General features: G+C 47.4%; 1 protein-coding gene across 1 annotated transcript; it reads right to left on the reverse strand.

Moving 5' to 3' along the window:
- Nucleotides 1-18,643: 18,643 nt before the first annotated feature.
- Nucleotides 18,644-19,723, reverse strand: LOC142426504 (C2 calcium-dependent domain-containing protein 4A-like). The gene has a single exon (XM_075532127.1). It carries the CDS (start codon nucleotides 19,721-19,723, stop codon nucleotides 18,644-18,646), a length of 1,080 nt encoding a protein of 359 aa, XP_075388242.1.
- Between the last annotated feature and the right edge of the window lie 5,155 nt (nucleotides 19,724-24,878).

The raw sequence follows: 24,878 nt of genomic DNA on the forward strand, positions 1-24,878 counted from the left end.
GTATGCATGAGAAGGGTGTTTATCTGGCCCCCTTAAAACTAGTGAGGGCTTAAGGGGCTGGCTTAGAGGGCTTTGAAGGTTGAGGAGACATCTAAAGGGGGGGAAGGAGCTGATGGAAGCACCCTTGAGGCACAGTGTGGTCTAGTACTGCTGAAGGGCAACCATTCACTGTGTGGAGGATGCCCGGAGGGCCTGATGGGGAAGCCGCCTGAGTGGTGCCCTCCTAAAGGGGAGGTTGCCAACGAAAAGGTGGGCTGCTCCACAGGTAAAAGCTTTGGCAGGCTTCCTCTTTTTTCCCTTCCACATCCTAGAAAACCATACTGGTTAGTTTTCGGAAACCTTAGACAACTCAATGGGGCAGTTCTACTTTGTCTTCGAAGGTCCCTGTGGGTCGGAATGGACACAAAGTCGATGGATTTGGAGGATTGGGAGAGAGCTGCCTCACTCTGCTGAAGGCTCCATCCCAGGGGACCATCTGGGAAAGATGGATGCACGACAAATGAACGATCGATTCGAAAGGCCCAGAACTCAAATTCACTCGCTGGCATTGAGTCTATTTGATCCTGACGCATCGCGAGCCTGTAGGACAGAGTAGAATTGCTCCTGAGCGTTCCCGAGACTGTGAACATTTACAGGAGGAGAAAGCCTCCTCTTTCTCCCGCCGAACAGCTTGTGGTTTCGAACTGCTTTCCTTGCAGTCCAGCGCCTAACCCACGACACCATCAGAGCTCCTTTGAAAGGCAGAGAGCCCTGTTGAAATGCCTTGCTAGTGTCTGCTTTTTGCTGGCTTGTTTTTAAGAAAAATTGGCTCATACTCTAACATGCTATTGTGAAAGCACACACTATTCGGGCCTGTGGGACAGTCCCCCTTTGTGTTAGCTGCCTTGCCTTAATGAGCGCGTCACCAGGGCTCCTTTCCCAGCAGCCCAGGTTGCCGGACCTCTGGAAATACCAGGCACCCTTTCATGTAGCGCACTCTGCTTCTCCGGGCTGCTTCCATCAGCCCCTTCCTCGATGTCTCCCCTACCTCTGACTCCGCCCCTTATGCCCCTCATTAGGTTTGAAGGGCAAGAGGCCATCCTCCTTATGCATATTCCTCTCTTTGGGGTCAGGTTGGCAAATCAGCTCTCATTTAGCAGAGTCCAGCTCTGTAAAAGCGAGTTTTATTTTAGTTGGTAGTAGGCGCCTGCCGTTCTCTTCAGCATATTTACTATTTCTGATCAAGCCTCTGAAACTTGGTGTTCTTGAACGCATCGCAAACCCCACTTTGGAACAGGTCCACTCCATTAGCAACATGGCACAACTATGTCATCAGAATGCCTTGAAACCTTTATCGTCCGCATTCCACATATAGATGCTCTCTCGGAATGCCAAAGAGAGGTGGGATTGTGATAAGAACAGGAGGATCCGTAGCCAGTAAGGGAATAGCAACAGGAGTATTGCTGCTCTGGGCAAGTAGACAGATAGCCAGTTAAGATGTGGTTCAAATAGCCTATTCTCAAAACCAAGTGAGCCTGTTTTCTGTAAAAGCACATGCCTATTAATATCCCGCCTTACAGTCATATTTATTCTTAATTTCAAAGAAAATGGAAAAGTAAATATCTTATCAGGAGACTGGCCATTTCATTGACGCCTTTCTTTAGCCTTATTAGACTTGGCCCTACAGGTTCCTGCTATTAGAGAACACAAAAGATACAAGCCAAACAACATGGGAAACGAATTTAGAACATCAGTGTTTTTGTACATGACCCCATGGCATAGTAACCCTTCCAAATTCACATCTTTCTAAAGCGAGAGAAATTAACAAATGTCCCTCGTTTGCATACAAAGATTGTGGCCCTAAGGCTTCTGAAAAAGATCTCCAAGTATGCCATTTCCTCCAACTCTCAAAAGCACACTGAAGCCTTGTTTGTGTCCTGTTTCATAGAGAAGCAGACTGTGGCTCAGAGAGGTAAGTGGCTTTCAGTAGAAGAGACCCAAGTCTCTGAGCTCATGGATTGGACTCTCTTCATGTTATCGTATTGGGCCTGGATGCTTGCACTCATGGAAGAGGCGAGAAGTGAGGCAGAGCCTGGAAGCCAGCATGGTCTCGAGGTCCGTCAGTACAACCCAAGCCTCCGTGGTATTCAAACTCATGGAGGTCTGTAGTAGACAGAAGCAAGGTGTTCCTCGTGGTCTCCAACTTGACCACTGGCCTCCATGCCCCCCAATACTCCCCTCCTCAGTGAAGCTTCATAGGCCTCACGCCCAGTTCCATGATTGTTCTCGTGTCATGTGTCATACAGGAAATGGGGGTGGGGTGGGGGGGTGACTCCTTTTAACATAACAGGTTGACTAGAAATTGATTTTTCAATTGTCTTTGTTACTTGAGGGAACTGAAACCCATCAATCCATGTGATTGTTGTTGTTGTTTAAAAACAAACACAAAACAAACAAACTACCAGTAAATGGATGCCAACTGATAGCCATGCTAAGGACATGCTATAACTGCCCCCCTGTAAGTTTCTGAGACTGTGACTCTTTACTACAGTAAAAGCCCTGTCTTTCCCTAGGAGCGGCTGGTGGTTTTGAACTGCTGACCTTGCAGCTAGCAGATGCCGTTCATTGTATTCTGACTCACAGAGACCTTAGGCACAACAGAGTGGAGCACTTGGCTCCTTCTGCCCTATCTTCACAACTCTTGTGATTGTTACGCTTGAGCCCATCCCAGAGCCGCTGTATCGATCCAGTTCCTGGAGGGTCTCCCTCTTGTGAGCTGACTGTCTACTTTACCAAGCATGATGCCCTTCTCCAGGCACTGGTCTCTCCTAATAACCTGTCCAAAGTGCACGAGCTAAGACATGTACTGACATCTGAAAGAAGAAGAAGAAGAAGAAGAAGAAGAAGAAGAAGAAGAAGAAGAAGAAGAAGAAGAAGAAGAAGAAGAAGAAGAAGAAGAAGAAGAAGAAGAAGAAGAGAATGATGTGCTCAATGGGGAGAATATTGTGATTCCTGCTGTCCACACCCTGGTTGGGTTGACATCACACAGAGTGATGGAAAAGGTGACACAGCAATTCAAGGTAGCAGACCGTGAGCTCGGACTCTCCAACCCAGCTGACTTCTCAGCCAAGCTGACAGAAGGTACGCCAGCAGAGCCAATCGCGCTCCCAGTTCCCAGGCCCCGTATTGATCAGAGGCGAAAAGATTGAACTAGACAGCAAGTTGTACAATGCAGCACTTAACAACAGGTCTTCCTAGATGCTAGTTTAGCTGCAAGCCCCCAAACTGAGTTACTATTGGGGTGCCCCAGTGCCCTATGGAGAACCCCAATTCTTGCTCATCTTCTTTCTCTTTAAAAATAAGAATATTTTTAAGAGAGAATTTATTCAAGTCTTAAACAGAACAAGGACAAGACAAAAACATATTATCCACATGAAAGAGACTATTAGCACAGGTCATAATGGTGTCCAATGGTTTGCGGGTAAGCAGAACTTTAAAAAGGACATGGCAGTCAAGGAAAATGGTCACAATTACTTGCTTGCCTGCAGACCAGTACATCATAGTAACATGTAGAGTGACCGGAGCAGAAACAGGGCTCTGACTGGGACATTGTGGTAGACAGAAGAGCTTGCAAGATTGGTCCAGGGACCTCTATGATGTAATTAGGGCATGACTCATGATCACCGTAGGGTGATCTCATCAAAGACACAGAGAGGCAAGCTCCCAAGAGAGACTTCCGCTCCCTGGACTAGTTGTGCTATTGCCAATGCACACTGCCCAAGGGCAAGACTATTTACAACCCTGGTTGATATTCAGAAGGAATTTAATGGACGCTTAATCCATGTGGGGATTCTGCAAATGGATTTTGAGATTTCACTGTCATCCTTGGCCTTCTGCAAATTGGGTTCTCAGAATTTAAACTCGAATATAATTCCCTCCTCTGATCACGGATTTTATTATTTGCAATCCTTGGATCACACGGGCTGGTGTACTCCTTCTGGGTGGTCTTGGGTGACACCTTACTTAGATAGCTGCTTGTTTTAAGACAAGTCTTTAAGGAGGTCAGAGTTTTTGTAAACTGCCTACTCTTCTTGGAAGCTTCGAGTTTCTCCTCACCTCCAGCCTCTTGTTCATGCCAGCCACTTCGTGTTCGTGACCTCCTGACCCTCGCAGTGTCCACCAACCCCCGATTCCCTGTTGGCAGGTTCTGTCTACATCTGAACAATGTATTTTATGAAACTGTTGGAGGAAAAAACAGGCACAATTTAAACCAAAAGATAGAGTAATCGCTGGGCTGCAAGGTCTTCACACGTGATCCAGATGAGCATCATGAGCTTGTCTGACCCAGTGCCAGCAGTTATTACCCTCAGAGCCATAAACAGCCCATTGAAAATTCAGACACTGGCTCGTGTAATCCAACCTTAGGCTTCTACCTCCTCCACCTGCCTTGCTAGAAACTGCCAACTCAGATCAAAGTTCAACCCAGTTATAATTCCTACAAGCAGCTGCATTTCTGATAATACTATTTGTCATATTAACTCTGGCCTTGGCACCTGCTGGACCAAACCAACTCACAAGGAATTTCCGAGAGCACGTGCTTTAAGATTCTGTTTTGTTGCCCGTGTATTTTCAAAATCACATGGCTTTTAAGCACTTGACTTTAGATATCAGAAAACCTTTCTGTCTAAGGTAACTCAGTAATTCTACATTCAACCATGGTTATTCCAGGTTTAAAACTCAGTCAGGACAAGCTTTTCATCTCTTTCTACCTGTTGTCCTTTGAGAGAGGTGTCTGGACTATGTGCTACTGTCAGAGTGGCTGGCTCTGCATGGCAGTGGCCTTGTAGTCCACATCTGGTCCCTGTTTTTAGGCCTCTGTTGATCTCACAGCTTCTAGTCATCTGGTCAACTGACTCTGATTCTTCGGGCTTTGGGTGGGCTCTAGTCACCAGGTCGTTCTGGATGGGCCAGCTGATTCAGTCACATCTGAGCCCCTCTCAGGGTACCAAGGAGAAATCTAGGATGTTTTCTCATGCATTCTGGGGCTCATCATACCTAGCGAGCATCCCTCAGGGGCCACCATCTGACACTCTTCCCTGGTGCCATTGCTGCCCTCCCCCCAGGTCCCAAGATGGAGCATTCATCCAGGTACATTCAGAGTGGTCGTCAAGGTAGGCAGAGGTCTTCAAGGAAGAGCTCAAAGATATCTAGAAGGAGTCCTGATGGTGCACCCATCAGGGGCTTAGCTGCTAACAGTTTAAACTTACCCATGGCTCCTTGGATGAAAGACCTGGTAAGCTAGTCCCATAAAGGCTACACTCTACTCTGTCACATGGGTGGCAATGAGACCAAATCCACTCAGTGGATCCCGGCAACAACAATAGTACACACACATAGACCCTGGCTTCCTTGCTTCCTTGACCACAACTTACTGAAGACTACTGGACTATACCTTCGTTTATCAACTAATCGTATATTGAGTGCCAAGTACTGTTGCAACTGCTGGGACCATAGGAATAAACAAGACAAGAAAGAATGCAGCTCCCGTGGACATTCGATTCTAATGCATCAAGACAAACAATCGCCAGGCTCTCCTTTCACAGAGAAAACGGAGCGTATTTCGATTCTTGTTTCCAAATGACCCTGAAATATTTAACTGCACTCCCCTCCTCCCCCTTCGAAACACGATATGCCTGAAAGCTAAGTTTTGAGCCGATTCTCACAAAGCAAAAGCTGCAAATTTCCAAGATTGGGTTGTAGGTTGCTTCCCGGAGTACTAAAAAGTACAGAAAACCAACCCCATTGGGGGCGAGTCAATTCCCACTCATAGGGACTGTTCGGGACAGAGTGGAATGGGCCTGTCGGGTTTCCACGGCTGTGTCTTACCAAATCAGACTGCCACGCCTTTCTCCCACAGAGGCTCCACTAAGTGTGAACCACTCACCCTGTGACTAGCAACTGGGTGCTTACTATGTGCAGGACTCCTTCCAAAGTACAGAAATGATCTCTTTTAAGGCCATCTGAATAGCTGTCCACTACAAGGTGCCAGGCATTATGCCAGAGCCTGGGCATAGATGATGTTTAACACACAAGGAAGGTGTGTGTTAGTGATGTTTTGAGCCCCTCTCAGAAAACTGAGGCTGAGCGAATACAAGTGGGTTACCCATCACGCAGGCATTGCATGGGTGTGCCTGGAAGAGACCCTGGTGCTCTGCCATCACTCTGCCTCCTGATTCGAAATTCAAAAGAATAAGGGCAAAACTATAAGCAACAATTCCTGCAATGTCCCTCGATAAAACGGAGTTTTTACAATTAAGAGTGTATGCGTGCACATGGGAAGAATTCGGGAAAATGTTGGCTTGAGAGGATCCCTGGTGGCGATGGGGGTACGAACTGGGCTGCTGACCGCAAGGTTAGTGGTTTGAAACTGCCAATCACTCCTTGGGACAAGTGGGAGTTCTACTCCCCTAGACAGTTACAGTCCCAGACCCTCACAGGGCCAGTTCTACCGTGTCCCATCGGGTCCCTCTGAGTTGGTGGCAGTGAGGTTTAGAGTGAGTTGGCTTGGGGAGTGGTGGATGAGATAGAGAAAGTTAGTTAAAGCTAAAGTTTGTGAAACTGTAACCCGAGGAGCAGACAGAAATGATCAAACACCTCGGAAAGCATAATGTGTAAACACAGAATCCAGCTCACAAATATTCATGTCCCACCTAAGCATCAGGGTGAAATCGTAAGGAAAATGAAGGAGAAGATGGGAAAGCAGACCCAATACAACTTAGGTCTCCACTCCGAAAGCCCTTTCCTCACCCCCAAAACTGAACTTGCTCTTGCCAGGTCCCGGAAAGCCAGTCTTCACGCAGGAAGGTCACCCCCCTTCTTTGCATCTTCAGCCTTGACCCTGGACTCAGCATCTTAGGCAATGCAACTTACCCCAGGCCTTGCCGCCAGAGCCAAGAACCAAACCAAACTCCCTGCCACTGAGTCCATGCTGGCTCACAATGACCTCCTGTGGGCTTTCAAGACTGGACCTGCTAATGGGAGTAGAAAGCCCAGTCTTCTTCCCACGTTGCTGCTGGTGGTGTCGAACTGCCAACCAGTGAATCGAAGCCCAACACATAGCCATGTCACCACCAGGGCTCCCCTTTCCATCAGAACAGGTCTCCCCAAGTTCTGGGCAAACTCAAGAGTAGGGAGTGAGACTTCTTTGAAAATCTCATTATCAACCTGGATCACCTTCCCCTGCAGTGCCCTCAGTGGCAAGCCTCTGTGAGCTGAATTAAAGCCCACTGGGGTGCGTCCCAGGTGTTTCCTCTCAGGGACAGGTGGAGGAGGGTGGCAGCAGAGGATAAAGCAGAAACAGAATGCAAGTAAGAGTGTCAGGCCGAGGTCCTCTTGGAGCCATATCTAACAAGCCCCTCGCTTTTGCACCTGCTTCTGTTGAACACCGTTCACTCCCTGGCTTTCTAGACATGCCTTTCTCCTCCTGAGGTTATAAGCAACTTGAAAGCACCACAAATTAAATCCTCCATAATGTTCCACAGGTGTCTCTGGGGCATGCACACAGATCCTGCCCTGGCTGCAAACCAAAGGTTGGAGGTTCAAGCCCACCTACACATACCTCAGGGAAAAGGTCTGGGGGTCTACTCCAGAATCCACCCACATCTCAGGAAAAATGCCCGGGATCTAGTTCTGGGAAAGAGGCCTTTGAAAACCCGTGGAGCCCAGTTCCCCTCGGACACACATGGGATCACCGTGAGTTGGAATGGACTCAGGGCAGCTGGTGGGGTTGTCCGGTCCCTTCTTGGCACTTCTGTTCTTGTTCCCAGAGGGGCCCTGCCTGTTGGAGGGGACAATACAGACCAGGCTAAACAGTCTGTGGTAAGGTGCCGAATAGGTCAATGAACCTCCATTCCTCCTGGCCTAATCCTTTTTGACTTTCTGGCATTAGAACAAAAATGTCATTGTGGCCCTGACTGCATCTTGGGGAATGGAAACGCAAAGACGGGCCCTGATTAAGCGAGGAGTGGCGTTTCCTGTCACACAGTTGGCTCGGGAACAAAGCCCCATCAGATGTTCCATTCGCAGCTCTCAAAGTTACCTGCAGCCTTTGTCACAGTTCATGTTTCACTGCTGGGTCCCCTTGAAAAGAAATGTGAAGAAAAAGAAATATGTTCATTTATTGTGTGATAGAGCCCTTACAATCTTCATCTACACACACACACACACACACACACACACAGACTGCATAGAGAATACACGGCTAAATTTGATTCCCTAGGTAGCTTAGCATTCATACCTCAGAGCCAATGCTCTTTCTAAACCTTGACCTGGGTGCATTTTACATTTTCAGGATAATGCCTGAGGTGGGGAGAGAGGGGGGAAGGGGAAATGAACTGAGTACAGTCTGCTTTCAACATCCTCTCTTTCTTCGCCCACCCTCTGTCCTGCCGCCAGCCCTGCCTGCAGCTCGTACCCCAGTGCTCAGGCCTAAAGTCTTCTACAGAGTGGAAATAAGGTGCAGAGCTTGACATGGAGGGTCATCCTGCCAGGATTGAAGTTCACACTTACTCACTGTGTGACCTTGAGTGAGTTACTTGTCCTTGAACTCTGTCACTCCCTTTTCTCATCTGCCAAGCAGTAATGATAATAGGCTGTAAAGAGGACAAAGGAGTCCCTGGATAATGCCGTATTTGCAATATTTCTGTAAGCCTGAAGCGAGGTAAGCATTTTACATAAAGGAAGTGGTGAGGCGGGCACTCAAGTAGATGAGGAAGATGTGTGGCTAGTCTAGCCCAGGTGAGGAGGAGGAGGAAGAGATGGAGCCCCAGAGTAATAAACTCACAGACCGTTCTGACAGATACACAGGCAGGTAGGCAGAGGTAGGAGGCATTGTCTCTTTGCTAAATTAAGATCTGTTACCAATTTGCAAAATAGGCTTTATTTCTGCTCTGTAGCCTAATATACGAGCCCGGCTTTTCTCTGTTGGGATAAACGCACAGCCTTCCTGCCGGCTCGGCCCATTGGGAAGCCTCATCAAAGGCTTCATGAAAAGGGCCCCGCGGGTGCGTTGTAGAGGAACCCATCAGCGGAGCTGTTGTTCTTCTCTCTGGAACATGGCAGATGGAGGCTAGAGTGTACAACCAGTGGGACGGAAAGATGTACTTCTTGGTGTTTATGTCATTTAGTGCAGTCAGCCAGGCATGTTCCCAGCAGTCCGACCTTTGTACAGACTTAGACTCAAACCACAGATGTGGACAAAGGGTGCTTTAAGCACCACTCAGCACGAATGGTACCCATCAGCACACACTAAATAGGAGCGGGTGAAGGCAAAGGGATGCCTGCCTTCTTCAGATGGTGCTTGCTGGCAACGAAAGGCCGCTGTCTCATTGGGCCTTTCTCCTCTTTCCATCTAATATTTTAGAAAAGATGAAACAGGTTCAAAGAGGTTCCACCCGGATTTGAAGCTAGGTCTTCCTGCCCTCCGATGTGCTTCTTCTGCCCTTTCCTCTCCCTGCCGTATTTCCTAACCCGAAGCGGCATCAGAAGCTGGCTTCATCCCCAGCTGTAGAGGTAGGCCCAGTCACTCTAGGGGAGCTACTTTTTCCTTTGCAGAGACTGGTTCAAGATTGGGGATGTGAAACAGTTGGGGTCAATAAAATGGACAGAGACGTTTACTGGAGACCTTCTGGGCAAGTTCTTCAGCCATCTTTTGTGGGCACTTTGAAAAACGAGGCCTTTTCTCCTGCCTGGACAAGAAGTCACGTAGTCATGCCAGTGGCTACTAGCCATCCTCCTAAGAGTAGATGTGTGCCCTGTCTTGGGATGCCGCTGCGGCTGACAGCCCCGAGATGGGAAGGACCTGGGCTGCTGTCGTTAACTGCTTGGGTCTCTATGGGTCAGCATCGACTTGAAGGCAGTAAGTTTGGGTTTTTTGAATCTACTCAGCTGACATATCTTGAGCCTCCCCCCCCCCCCCCCCGTTTTCCCAAAGACTCTGCTTCCAAAGTGATTGCTGGGTCCTTTTGTCATTACTTTCAACATCTTCTATATCTCTGGGTATTTCCATCCACACTCAAAGATACATGGAATTCTCTAGTATTAAAGCAAGGCAAGTGTCCTTTGACTCCGCGTCTCTTCTGGCTAAAGCCCTTTCTCTCTCCTCTCCTTTTAGCCAAAACCTTCCGTGTGAGTTTCTCACCTTCACGCTGCCCAGGCCAGCTTGACTTCTGACACCATAGAAGGCTCCTTGTTTGTCACCGTGCCCGCCAACTTCCATTTTGTCGTTTCCAAGGGCTGTGTCTCGGCTCTCATTTTTCTTGATCTCCCAGCAAGGTTTGCGTAGGTTGAATCCCCCCTCTTCTTGGGAACAGCTTGTCTTGATTCCCAGCCCCCTTGCACTGTCTTTCCTCCACCTCATTGGCTGTTGCTTCTCTCTCTGACACATGGTGTCTATTCCTTCAGAGAGTTTCTCAGTGTTGGAGCATCTCAAGGCTCAGTCCTATGCCTGCTACGCTTCTGCATTCCATGTCTTCTTACACGTATTTAAGATTAATTCAGGCAATCATCATGCAACATTCAATAAGCATTTATTGACTGTCCACCATGTGGCAGACACTGTTCTAAGTATGTTAAATATGAAAACAGCTCAAAGGCATCTATAATAAGGCTCCCATTCATCCATGCAGGGTGTGTTGCAAACACAACATGGCCCTATGATCCCTGGGCTATTCCACTACAGTAGGGATGGGGAACATCTGATCCCAGAAATCGTCAATGCCAGCTAACATCACACAGCTCAGCAAGGAGAAACCATTCCGGCCATCACATTAGGCGTGCCTTCATTGATGTTGGTCAGCATGACCTGCAAGTCATGTTACAAACATCCAAATGATCCTGGGCAGAATAAAGCATTTCCCCAACCCCTGCAGAAGGTGTGTCAGCAGTACAGGGGGATGCAGAAAGTTCACAGAAAAAAATATTTGAAAGATAGTAAACAATTTCCACAAGATGTCAATGCCCCCCCCATATACTTGTAGTGGTTACACGATGGGCTGCAATTCCTAAGGGCAGCAATTCTAAAGCACCACCTGTCAATCTCAGCTGACAGTTACTGTCTCAGAAACTCACAGGGACAGTTCAATCCTGTCCTACAAGGTCGTATGAGTCGGCAATGACTTGATGGGGGTGAGGGAGATCATATATCTAGTTGTCTTAGTCTTCTTAGGGTATCTGAAGGGATCTGTTGAGTCAGTTAAGTTCAATGCCGAGAGATCAACCCAGAAGGTTATGGCAACAGCTGTTTTATATTTCAAAGGGAGTGATCTTGATAGATTTTCTCAAAGGCACAGGAGAATCAGAGGTGGGGGTGGGGGGCTTATTAGAAAGAAGGTTTTGTTTTTTCACTGAAAACGGCATTGATGAGAAAAAATGATCGGGAAAAGTTGCTCTGAGGCAGTTTACCCCACAATCGAGCTCTTGCCCGTTCTTCCAGGTATGTGAGGTCAGCGGACTACAGAAGCAAACCCAGGGACACGGGCATGTGTGGAAGAAAGCACTTTATATCAGAGAGTAATTGTATATTGAGAACACATCAAGCCCATCCAAATCAAGTCCATGAACCCAATATTATCCCATATGTTCCATACCAATCTACAAATTCCTCTTGAGCAGCAAGGTTCTCAACCTGTGGGTCATCACCCCTCTTGGGGTCAAACAACCCTTTCACGGGATTCACCTGATTCATAACAGTAGCAAAATGACAATTATGAAGTAGCAACAAAAATAATTTTATGGTTTGGGGGAAAGGGTGGGGGAGGTAGCCACATGAGGAACTGTATTAAAGGGTCCCAGCATTAGGAAGATTGAGAACCACTGCTCTTGAGACTCACACAGCCACTCACAATGATGCCAAATGCAGGAGGATCACAGGCTGGTGGGTGAAAAGTCTTCTGTATCCAGTGGGTGGAAGCTTCTTCCGGGGCTCTGGCTGCCATCAGCATGGCTTCCTGTGGCTTGTCAACAAGAATGTCAACCAGAGAGAGTGTGGGCCCACCTCCAGGGGGAAAGAAAGGAAGTTCCCAGAATCCTCATGAGAAGGTCACACCCACCGAGAGGCATCATCAGGCTTTGTGACCTGATTGACAAGCTAAACTCCACCACTTCACTCTAGTTATCAAGTTAACATGAAATGATGTACCTACCACAGGAAGTGAGCAGATTCTCTGGGGAAGGGTTAGAGAGAAGGGAAAGGAACAGACTTAGATTTTGCTGTCTTTGCTTAATAAAGGATCCTATGGGCTTTTGTTTCAGAAATGCTTTTTGACTTGCCTTTGTACAACACTGAATACACAAAGCCCCTGCCTTTATAAAGTATACAGTCTAAGGAAAGAGCAAGCAGTAAGAATAAGCTAAATGTACAGTGTCCCTTTAATGACAAGGAGTCCATGGAGCCGTTCGTATGACGGGCAGATTCTTCATCAATGCCAGGTCATGCTAATCATCTCCACATGAGCGTAAATTGGGTGTTGCAATAAAAAGGAAAACAAGCTCACTGTCGCCAGACTCAATTTGGACTCACAGACCCCCTATAAGGACAAAGTATAGAACTGCACCGGTGGGTTTCTGAGGCTGTACCTAAGGGAGTAGAAAGTCGCGTGTTTCTCCCTTGGAGCAGCTGGTGGTTTTGAACTGTCAGTCTTGTAGTTAGCAGCCTAACTCATAAGCCAGCACACCACCACCTTTTCGGGTCCCTCTGTGTTTTTCATTGTGTATAGCACAGTCCCACAAACTTTGAATAACACCATAGGGCTCAGAGGAAGTGTCACTAGTGGTGCTGAAAGAGTTCTCAAGAAGCAGAGAAAGGTCATGCCATTACCAAAAAAAAAAAAAAGAACAAAAACAAAGTTGAATCGCTTGGTGTGTACTAAAGATTGACGTCTGCAGCTGTGGTTGCCTTCCATTCCAAGATAAATGAGTTCAGTACAAAGACCATTGTAAAAAAAAGAAAATGTGTGGAGACATAGCTGCAGCTACTCCAGCAGGTCTGAAAAGCCTTGCACTTTTTGTGAAACGCCTTTTTGTCTTTTATTGAAAAATATGTGTTGATCAGCTGTTTATGATATCTATAAGGATTCTAATCCATAGTTCGGCAATGAGTAGTTAAGTTGAGGGGAGTCACAAGTAAAGAAGGTACATGTGAACTTTTGACTGTGCGTGGAGGGTGCTCAAGACTCCATTGTATAATATGATGCAGGTTAAACTAAAAGGCTGTCGAGGAAAACAAGGCAGTGTAAGTAGATTATGACAGCAGGGAATTTAGTGAGAAGAGTCAATGATGATCCCTAGTTCTCGGAAGAGAGCAAAAGAGAATGAAAAAGACAGGACACAAAGAGAAGATCAAAGTGGATGTCAGAGCAGACTCTGAAACGTGCTCTTACTCAGAGAGTAGCCAATGCAAATGGAAGAAACGAGAAGTCAAAGAGCTGGAGAAAAATGTCAAAGGGCAGCCCAAGAAGACAAAGTAAATTATTATAATGAAATATGCAAAGGCCTCTAGCTAGAAAGGCAACAATAAAGAACACACTCGGCATATCTTAAACTGAAAGGACCCAAGGGAAAAAAATTAAGTCTCAAGTTGTAATCTTAGAGTCTATGGTTAACATATTGAATGATGCAGAAAACATCAAAAGGAGGTGGAAAGAATACACGGAGCAACTGTACCTAAAAGAACTAGTTGATATTCAATCATTTCTAGAAATAGCATAAGAGCAAGAATTAATGGTACCAAAGGAAGAAGTCCAAATGGCACTGAAAGCATTAGCCAAAAAATGGGGCTCCAGGGATCGATAGAATACCAATTGAAACACATCAATAAAGCATTGGAGAAGATCCATATCTGTATCCATTCCAAAGAAAGGAGATCCAAAAGAATGCTTGAATTATAGAACAATATCGTTGATATCACATGCATGTAAAAAAAATTAAATCATTTTATTAGGGACTCTTACAGCTCTTATAACAATCCATACATCCATTGTGTCAAGCACATTTGTACATATGCTGCCATCATCCGTTTCAAAACATTTTCTTTCAAAAAAAAAAAACATTTTCTTTCAACTCCAGTCCTTGGTATCAGCTCCTCATTTCCCCCTCCTTCCTTCCCTCCCCACCATTACACCATGAACTCTTGATAAATTATAAATTATTATTATTTTCATTTCTTACACTGTCTCCCTTCACCCATGTTTTGGTGTCTGTCCCACTGGGTGGGTAGGGTTGTTACATGTTGATCTTTGCAATTGGTTGCCCCTTTCTCCTCCCACTTTCCCCCTACCCTTATGGTATCACTAGTCCCATTATTGTCCCTGAGGGGTTTATCTGTCCCAGGAGAGCTCTTATCTGTACCAGTGTACATGCTCTGGTCTAGCCAGATGTGTAAGGTAGAACTGGAGTCAGGATAGTGGGTGGGAGGAAGCATTAAACACTAGAAGAATGTTGTATGTTTCATTGGTGTTATATACACCCTGGCTGGCTTGTCCCTTTCCTGTGACCCTTCCATGAAGGGCTGCCCAATTGTCTACAGATGGGCTGCGAGTCTCCACTGTGCCCCACCTCATTTGCATTGATATGATTCTGATACCTGATCCTGTTGACACCTCATGATCACACAAGCTGGTGTGCTTCTTCTATGTGGGGTTTGTTGCTTCCCACCTAGATGGCTGCTTGTTTACCTTCAAGACTCCAGATGCTCTATCTTTTGATAGCTGGGCACCATGAGCTTTCTGCACCACATTTACTTATGCACCCATTTTGTCTTTAGTAATTGGGCTGGGAAGGTGAGCATCACAGAATGCCAGATTATTAGAGCAAAGTGTTTTTGCATTGAGGGAGGACTTGAGTAGAGGCACAATATCCATCTGCTACCTTAATACTTAACATATAAATATATGTACATACACCTATGTCCCTGTCGTTATGTATAAATATATTTACATATGTACATGCCTGTATTTATACCTCTCTAAATGTTCCTTTGCCTCCTAGTTCTTTCCTCTATTTCTTTTACTTTCTTGTCCCCTTATTGTGTTCAACCTTCATTCAGCTCTCAGTAATTTCTCTCATTGCATTTAATCAAACTCCACCAAGCATTCTACACCCTCCTCACCATCAATTTTAGATCATTTGTTGTTCCCTTGACCCTGGGTCTGTTGGTTCTCTCCTTCCTTTCCCCTACCTCCCCATCTCCCATGTCCCCCCAGAACCATTGGTCCCATTGTTTTCTCTTCAGGATTGTTTATCCTGCCTAACTTATATAGATAGACATGGGGGGGGGCTATAAATAGTTCCAGGTCTGTCTGTTGACCTTTATGAATGTTTTCTGATCCAATCTGATGAGGTCCCTAGCCCTGCCCCCAAGGTCTATTTTTAGGATTCTTCCGGGACTTTATTGCTTTGCTCCCCTTGCTGCTCTCTTGTGATTCACCTGGTTCGCCAAGACTTGAGGCAAGTAAAAATTTCCCAAAGTTCATCCAATAGTGGTTGTGGTAGTATATTGACCGGGGTTCAGATTGGATTCAGAAGAAGAAGAGGAACAAGGGATGTCATTGCTGATGCCAGGTAGATCTTGGTTCAAAGCAGAGAACACCAGAAAGATGTTTACATGTGTTATTGATTACGCAAAGGTGTTCGGCTTTGTGGAATACAATGAACTATGGATAACCTTGAGAAGAATGGGCATTCCAGACACTCATTGTCCTCATGACAAACAATCTAGACATAGATCAAGAGGCAGTTGTGGGAACAGAACAAGGGACTACTGTATGGATTTAAATCAGGAAAGGTGTGTGTGAGGGTTGTATCCTCTCACCACACTTATTCAACACTTTGTTTCTAACTTTTCACCCCAATCACCAATAATTTATCAATGGATCTTAATTGTATATTTGATCAATTTCAAACTGAAGACAGTGGTAGAGTTCTTCAATATCTGCTTCACTGGCTTTAGTGGTTGGTGCATAAATTTGAATAAGAGTTGCATTTATTGACTTTCTTTGCATCATTCTACCACAGATGGTACATACTTCACGATAGACCTTGAAATGTCCTTTTTGATGATGAATGCCCACATCATTCCTCTTGATTGTGTCATGCCCAGCATAGTAAACCATGATTTTCTGATTCAACATGGCCAATACCAGTGAATTTCAGCATATTAGCACCTAGTATATTGATCTTTATGCATGCTATTTCATGGTAGTATCATGTATTGAGATTTGTGAAGGGACCATCAAAATTCCCATTTTCGCTGTATGAAAGGATTATTTGGATAAAATTAAATTCTTCTTGAGGCTGGTTCCTTACCCAGGTCTCAGGAAGACCCTCCCTGACCGCTCAGTCCCTGAAGTATCCCACTTGCTGAACTGCCAGCCCAGATAGTCTCTATCACACTTCCTAATAATAGCGTATCATCTTCTTGGTAGTTATCATATTTTGTAATAATTTGGGTATTATATGCGCACACGAGTCTTGTCTTGTTCCTAGCTACACTCCCCGGGTTTAATTCGGTGCCTCCAGAGAGTAAGGGTTCAAGGAATATTTCTTGAGTGAGCAAAATTAAGAGGACAGGGTATGGTCTGAGCTTCGCCAGACAATATTTTATATGCTTGGGGCAAATCACCTCTCTTGTGTTTTCTCAAGTCCAAATTTGGTTTGATTGGATCATCTCTAAGGTCTAATCCACCCACTTTGAAATTATGCCCAAACCTTAGGATCTGTATTCATCGACCCTGACCAAACACACCTCCAGGACCTCATCTGGATAATCACAGCGCAGGTTCAAGGCCAAACTACTGCGTACATGGAGATCCAGAAGAGTCTTACGATCCCACTCCTGGCTCCCTGTAAATCCTCAGAACCCTGAAGCTATATATATTGTCAGTCTCCACTCCACGACTGGTCTGAAGCACATAGAAAGGAGGGGTGAAAAACATTTGCCTTTCCAAGTGGATTATCACACTCCATGTGTATTAAAGGCCTATTGCAATATTAAGGCAGATCATCATAGAAATTTAGAACTTGGGATTAATATTTCTGTTTCCCTAGTGAAGGCAATCAGGCCCAGGGAGATTAGCTAATGTGCCCTAGTTCAGACCAGTGGTCCACAACAGAGGAAAGACTGGAACCTATGTGTGTCTTCCAGCCCCGTGCACTTTCCACTACACCCTCTAGATGCTGATAGTCAAGGGAAAGCACTGTGGGGCATTATTCATTTCCAATGGACTATGTTGATTCACCAAATGAAAATAAATTAAGAAAGACAGTGTTAGAAACCAACCCCTTACTTCTCAATTCCTGGGAAATCTTATTGCAGAGAAAGCCTTTCATTTCTATGTAGCTTAAATACATAGCAAGGTGTGAATAATACCTTAAAAACAGCAACAAATAAATAAATACAGTTGCTTACAAAGGCGGGAAAGATTTCCCTTCTGCAATAGTGTGTGTGTGTGTGTGTGTGTGTGTGTTTCCAGAAGAGTCACCAGGAATTCCTTACGCAAGCATTGAATGGAAGATCTTCTGCCTTGTTTACATCAGCAACTGTTGAAGTTAACTTTCAGCGGATTCGTGTTCTTTCTTAATGCAAAAGGAATCTTTGCCCAACCAACGTGTCTTTATAATGCACCCATGATGTTGTAATGAGCCTTGGAGGCAGAGCAGTGGGTTAAGTAAGTGATGGGTGACTAGCCAGCAGTTCAAACCCAGAGGAGAAAGAGGTGGAAGAAAGAGGGGGTGGTCTGTTTCCATAAATAGGACAACCTCCGAAACCCTATGGAGCAATTGTACTCGATCCTACGGAGTCAATGGCAGTGGGCATGTATTGACTCATCTCACTGCCATGGAGGTGATGCCAACTCAGAGCAACCCTATAAGACAGAGTAGAACTGCCCTGTGGGTTACTGAGGCTGTGAATCTTAAGGGAGTAGACGGCCTCATCTTGATCATGCAGAGTAGCAGGTGAGTTTAAAGTGTAGATCCTGCCCTTAGAAGTCCATTGTGTAACCGGAAGCCCTGCATAGGTCCTTGGGCATGTACCTAGTGTGTGCATGTGCACATGAGAGTATAAAATATTAATATGTGTAAAGTGGTACATATTCTTAGCATTGGGCTTCATTCTGAATAACCTTAGTGTCTTTTCAAATTTAAAAATTTGACCTCAACTGCCAAAGGCATTGGTTCAAGGTGACTTTGTGCCCTTAAAGGTGTACAGTCTCAGAAAACCCTATGAGTTTTGTTTATATGGTTTTGGGTTTCTTGTTTTGATTTTCAACATTCTTCTTGTTGCCTTTCATTTTTAAACACACCCCCTAACACCAAAATAAAGCCGAATGGGAAGGAAAGACATCTTGGATAAGTAGTACTTTATTTTATCCCTCCCCACACGCAAACCAATTGTTTGCCTTAGATGTAAAAATAGTCTGCAAAGGGCATTGAGTGCTCTGAGTGGAGAAGGGTCATTTGCATCGTCCTTACAATTAAACCATGCCAAGGGTCAATAAAACAAAGCCATAGCTATAAAAAACAAATAAATAAATTTATTTTGTACAAAGTAGCTATCAATGTCCAAGAGTTCCCACAAGGGGCGGAAAGCGCCCCTGGGGAGGGCAGGGCATCAGAGACGCAGCAGCGGGCCCAGGAGCAGCTCGCCCCGACCCCCGGGGTGGCCCTTGCCGGCCGCCTCCACGCGCACGGCCACGCGGCGCACCTGGTCCTCCGAGAGTCCATCGAAGCAGACGTCCTGCTCCAGGCCCGGCTCACGACTCCGCCGCACCACGGTCCCGCGCCGCGTGCGCGCCTGGCCCGGCGGCTGCAGGACGAGCCCGACGCGGCAGCCCGCGGCGCGGGCTTCGGCGGCGCCCTGGGCCGGGCCCTCTGCGCGCAGCAGGCGGATGCGGAGCTGCCCGCGGCCCGGGCAGTACTCGGCGGCCAGGCGCACGGCGCCGCCGGCGCGGCCCAGCGTCACGGTGCCCTCGGCCTCCAGGCGCTCGGGCCGCGCCGTCGGGAGCGCGGGTGGCTCACAGGCTGGGGTCCCCGCGCGGGCGCTGCCCGCCTCGTCCTCGTCCCCGTCCCCGCCGGACACGGAGCGGGCGCGGGCGCGGGCCAGGCGGCGACTCCTGCGGGCGCGCAGCGCGCGGCTCAGCAGTCCGTCGGGGGCGCGCAGGAAGCGGCGAGCGCGGGGCGGCGGGGCGAGTACGGCCCCGAGCGGGGGCGCGCCGCCGGGACTCCAGGCAGGCGCCGAGCTGGGCGCGCACGCGCGGTCCGGGGGCGCGCGGGTCTCGACTCCTTCGCAGCCGCTGGAGGTGCGCGCCCGCGGGCGGAGCGCGGCGGCGCCGGGGCCCCCGAGGAAGAGCGACTCCTTGCGGCGCGTGTGCGGGCTCTCGAGCAGCGCGCAGAAGCCGTAGGCGGTGCGCGCGCGGGGCAGGTGCGGCAGCGAGAGCGCCGCCTGCGAGCGCGGGTCCCAGTCGGTGCGGCCGGCGCCCTCGGCCCCCCAGCCGGACCACAGCTCGGGCTCGGCGGCGCAGCGGCGGGGCAGGGCGGCGGCCCGGGGAGGCGACTCGGACGCGCAGGGCGCGGGCAGCCGCGGCGGGATGCAGAATTCGGGGATCCGGCCCGGGGTGAGCACGTTGTTGAAGACCCGCTGCGGAGCAGCGCGGCCCGCGGGCGAGGCGCGAAACTTCCCGAGGAGCCGCATGCTCTGAGGCTGGGGTTGGGCGTCGCGGACAGAGGGGCTCCTGCGGGGAGAGAGGGGCTGTTGAGTTCCGAGCGTCTGGGCCGCTGGACCTTCTTGGGCTACAAGGACCTCTCCTTCTGACCCTTTTGCCTACAGGTGAGTCAGATCTTGTGGTCACCTACAGACCCACTCCGCCTCCCATTCACGATCTCTTTGCAAAAATGGGGAAAGGACAGGATAAATGGAAATCTGACCTTCTCTTTGTCTCTAGGTCACTGTAGGACTCAGCTGAGGGGCCTTCGCCTGTCGCTCTCTGCTGGGACGCCAGCTTCAGCACTGCACAGGGGACAGTGCTGTTTCCCCTCTTATACCCCGCAGCCTGGGCTCCGCCCTGCTGGCTGGGAGCCCAGCGGGCGGAGCGCGGGCAACCGGTGCTCACTGTCCGGAGCAGCCACCCTGTGGTCTACCCTGAGACGTGCTTCCACGACACGAGGGCGCCGGGTGGGCCTGACAAAGGATTGGCAGCCGAATATGTTTGTTGCCTTTCGGAGAAAGTGAAGCAAGATGAGGAAACAGGAAGTTCCTCTTACCAGGAGCTCAATCCTGTCACTTTGCCCATGACCTTGCGTGCCCTAGGTCTGTTTCCCTGTGCCCAAGCTCCTATGGTTTCCAGGGTTCTCAGCCGTGGGCGAGAAGTGGCTGAAAGAATACAGCAGACATTTCTGAATACCTGTAGGCTGGCATCCTAATTGCCTGCCTGTCATACTGATGGTCACGAAAGATGCCGCCTCTGCCTTATCTTCTCAAGGCAACCGGCCATTTCCACGGGTAAGGCTTTTGCTCCAGCATGGAGATAGGTGCTGGTGAGGTAACTGACTAACTTTGGTTTTCCCAGACAATAAACTGGAAGTCTTGAGGAAATTCCATAAAGGTTAAAAATAACCCTCACAGCTTGTTTAATGGTAGATCCTGGAACTAGCAATTTCCTGCTGGTGTGATTTGCCTGTGATGCATCCTGCCTTTCTTTTTCTCTCTGTAGGAAAGCCCCAACACTCAACCTCACCACCATCCGGTCCACCCAGACTCCCTGCAGCCCCCCAGGACAGAGTAGAACTGCCCGCGTGGGTTTCCAACACGAAATCTGTACCAGAATAAACAGCCTCTCACCGTTCTCCCGTCTAGTGGCTGGCGCGTTCCCATGGTTGATTGTGCAGCTAGTAGCTCGGGTGTAACCCACTGCACCGGCAGAGCGCCCTCTCTGTAGGAACACTTGTTCATTGTCCATAACGCACCCCAGACATCTTCCTCTTCAGGACCGTTTACCTAACCCCCTATTCATTCCCTACATACCCACCCTCTCTTCCACTGTTGCTGCCTGCAACACACTCCTTGGGCATGCGTTTGGTTTATATGTTTTGGGCATAGTGACTCTGTACTCACTCCACAGGGCAAAGACAAGGCTTCCTACTCAGATAAAGAGTGAAAAGTCTGAGAAACCCACAGGAACAGTTCTACCTTGTCATATAGTGTCGCTTTGAGTTGGAATCGACTCCATGGAAATGAACTAGAGTGTTATCTCCTACTGGACTGAACACCTTAAGGAGAGGGGCTGGTTGCAAGCAGAGCAGAGCTTGGGGGCCTATTACCAATAGGGAGGTCCTGGTGGTGCCCATGGATAAGCACAGCTACCATCCATAAGGTTGGCCATTTGAATCCATCCAAAGATGCTTCAGAGCTCAGTGCTGGCCATCTACTTCTGAAAGGACCGCAACTCACTGCCCACCGACTCAGTTCCAACTCATAAAGCCTCTATGGGGCAGGGTGGGGCTGCCCCTATAGGTTTCCGAGACTGCAACTCTAAGGCAGTAGACAGCCTCACGCTTCTACCACTGGTGATTTCAAACTGCTGCCCTTGTGGTTACCAATCCAGCAATTAACCACTACTTGGTCAGGGTTCTTTCTGAAAGGCCACCGACGGTGAAAATGCTCCAGAGAACAGTTCAACTGTGACATACACAGGGTCATCCTAGGTCAGAATCAACTCTGCAGCAACTGGCTTTTTATTATTTTTATTATTGCTGTCATGAACAACAGCACAGACAAGAAATAAAACTCCTAAGATCCAAATTCTGAGTCTGCCTCCATTCCATGGGTCCCTGCCTCCAGCCAGGGACCAGCCTGGCTGCCTTATGCCAATTCCAGCACCCGGAGATACACTGCCAGGCAAATATTAAGTGCTCAGCAAATATTGGTTGAATTATATTGTGTCAAATCCATCTATGATGTAGACCTTATGACTGTCAGGTGGTTTCAACCACATATCTCTTCAACTATTTTAGTTTGTCTCTTTCTCACAACCAACTAATGCATTATTACTGTTTTTCAGATAGGACAAGGCTTCGGTCCAGGGAGTTCCTGGGGTCATGTAAACAAACATCAAGAATATTGCTCACCTGTCCGAAGTCTGAGTTGTTTCTTCTATCTTCTTTGTCCTTCCTACTTCCACCCAGTCCCTCAGTTCAGTATAACTCCCAGAGTCTATTGTGAGTAAAATACTGTGTGATTTGTGTATTACTTTATATCCAGAAAGTTAGTCTTCAAAGTAATTCGGAATACCATGAGGTATTTTCTACTTATCATTCTTTGGAATATGTTCCATTATTTCCAAATCTCTAAAGTGAATGTCTCTTGGATTAATAAGTGTTTGTTAGGACATTTATATGTACATATGTAAATATATATACATATATATAATGAGAGGGGAATAGAACTATGTACTCATAACTATATTTTAAGAATTAAGGCTGCAGATGGACCTTGGGCCTCGACTCAAGTACTACCTCAACACAAGAACACTTTGTTTTAACAATCCGGCATTCTGTAATGCTCAGCTTCCCGACATGATCGCTGAAGATAAAATGGGTACATAAGCAAATGTGGTGAAGAAAGCTGATGGTGCTGCCCAGCTATCAAAAGATATAGCATCTGGGGTCTTAAAGGCTTGAAGACAAACAAGCAGCCACCAAGCTGAGAAGCAACAAAGCCCACATGGGAGAAGCACACCAGCCTGTGTGATCATAAGGTGTTGATGCAATCAGGTGTCAGGCATCTAAGACCCCGAACAAAATCAGACCCAATGTGAATGGGGGGATGAGGGGCATGGAGTGGAGACCCAATGCCCATCTGTAGACAATTGGACATTCCCTCACAGAGGGGTCACAGGGAAGAGATGATCCAGTCAGGGTGCAGTATAGCACCGATGAAACACACAACTTTCCTCTAGTTCTTTGGTGCTTCCTTTCCTCCACTCTCATGTACTCAATTTTACCTCACAGATCAGATTAGACCAGAACATGCATGCTGCTACAGATAAGAGCCCGCCACACAGGGAATCCAGGATAGATAAACCCCACCAGGACCAACAATGAGAGTAGAGATACCAGGAGGATTAGGAGCAGGTGGGGGGGGGGGAAGGGGGAATTGATCACAAGGATCAAACTAGAACCCCCTCCCAGGGGAAAGAACAATGGAAAAGTGGATGGGGGTGATGTAAGATATGAAAATAATTATAACTTATCAAGGGTTCATGAGCGAGGACGAGCAAGGAAGGGAGGGGGGAAAATGGGGAGCTGATATCAGGGGCTCAAGTGGGAAGAGAATGCTTTAAAAATGATGATGGCAGTGTATGTTCAAATGTGCTTGACACACTGGATGAATGGATGGATTGTGATAAGAGATGTAAGAGCCCCCAATAAAAGTATTTTAAAAAATAATCATGGTTTGTTGTTCTGTCTTGGGCACTGTTGCCCTGAGCTGAGGGGGTCCTTGAAAGTGTGGGAATTTGGTCTTTCCTGAAGCAGAATGCACCTGCATGATGTCCTGTGGCGAGATACTGGGTCAACGTGTTAACCTAAACCTCACTGCAAATGATTGTCACTCACCAAGGGCCTTGTGAGAAATGACCCCACAGAAATGTCATCAGTGGGTGAATGCTGGCAAAGCTAGACATCGGGTTGGAATCATTGCACTACGAGCACTTCCATGTTCACATACAGCACAAACATGGCTATAAATACACTCTCCACCTTTCCAAAACCACTCGTTTCCCAGGAATCAATATTCCGCAGAAGAGAAAGTAGGATACAGGGAAATTAGATTATTTACACAGGGGCAGACTCCAGCCATTCATTCATTTAAACCCGTAGCCACAGGCTGTATCCACAGTTAAGAGGCCTGGTTTCCTTCCTGATTCTTAAATCACATTGGGAGAAAGTGAAAAACAGCAATTCACTGGAAACTCTGATTGCTCCAGTTGTTTCCTTGTTCTGTGCCTTAGGTCCACAAAAGGTCTGTGACCATCTGGTCCTCAATGCTTTGAAAATTGTTATTTTAAAAACAACTTGCCGATCAGTAATATTTACTGGGTGCTCGCTGTGTACTGGAAGTCATGAAATGCTTCATCTCTAGCCTTATATTTATTTTTAAACTGTCCTAGAAAGATGGTAAAAAATATTAACTTTCTTGTAGAGAAACAGAGACTCACAGAGGAAAAACAGCTCTGTCCAAAGTCTCTTAGGACAAGCAGAGTTGTAAGTCAAGCCCAGGTCCCCCTAGTTCATCACCCTGTGTGCTTACAACCACTTCTCACCCTCCTTAAAAGCAGCGTCCTGAACCCATCTCCTATCTATGTGGGTAGGTGACAAAGAGAAACCTTTCTTGCAAGTCAGGGATTACGCCTTGCTTACTTTACCATTGGTATTGTTGTTGTTAGATGCCATCCAGTGAGTTCCCACTCAGTGGCCCTATGCAGAGTAGAACGAAACACTGCTCAGTCCTACGCCAGCCTCAAAATTATTTGTATGTTTGAGCCCATGATTGCCGCCACTGTGGTAATCCATCTCATTGAGGGCTCCTTCTTTGCTGCTCCCTTACCAAGCAAGACCAGTGCTTCTTCACCGACTGGTCTCTCCTGAAACAACATGTCCAAAGTATATAAGATGAAGTCTTGTCCTTGTGTTAAGGAGCACTCTGGCCTTGCTTCTTCCAAAACAGATTTGTTCTTTTAGCAATAGTTGGTACTTCCAATATTCTTCACCCAAATTCAGAGGCATCAAATCTTCATTGGCTTTCTTATTCAGTGTCCAAAGTTTACATGCATATGACCCACTCAAACCTA

This window comes from Tenrec ecaudatus, chromosome 14 (assembly GCF_050624435.1).
Source record: "Tenrec ecaudatus isolate mTenEca1 chromosome 14, mTenEca1.hap1, whole genome shotgun sequence".
Lineage (NCBI taxonomy): Eukaryota > Metazoa > Chordata > Mammalia > Afrosoricida > Tenrecidae > Tenrec > Tenrec ecaudatus.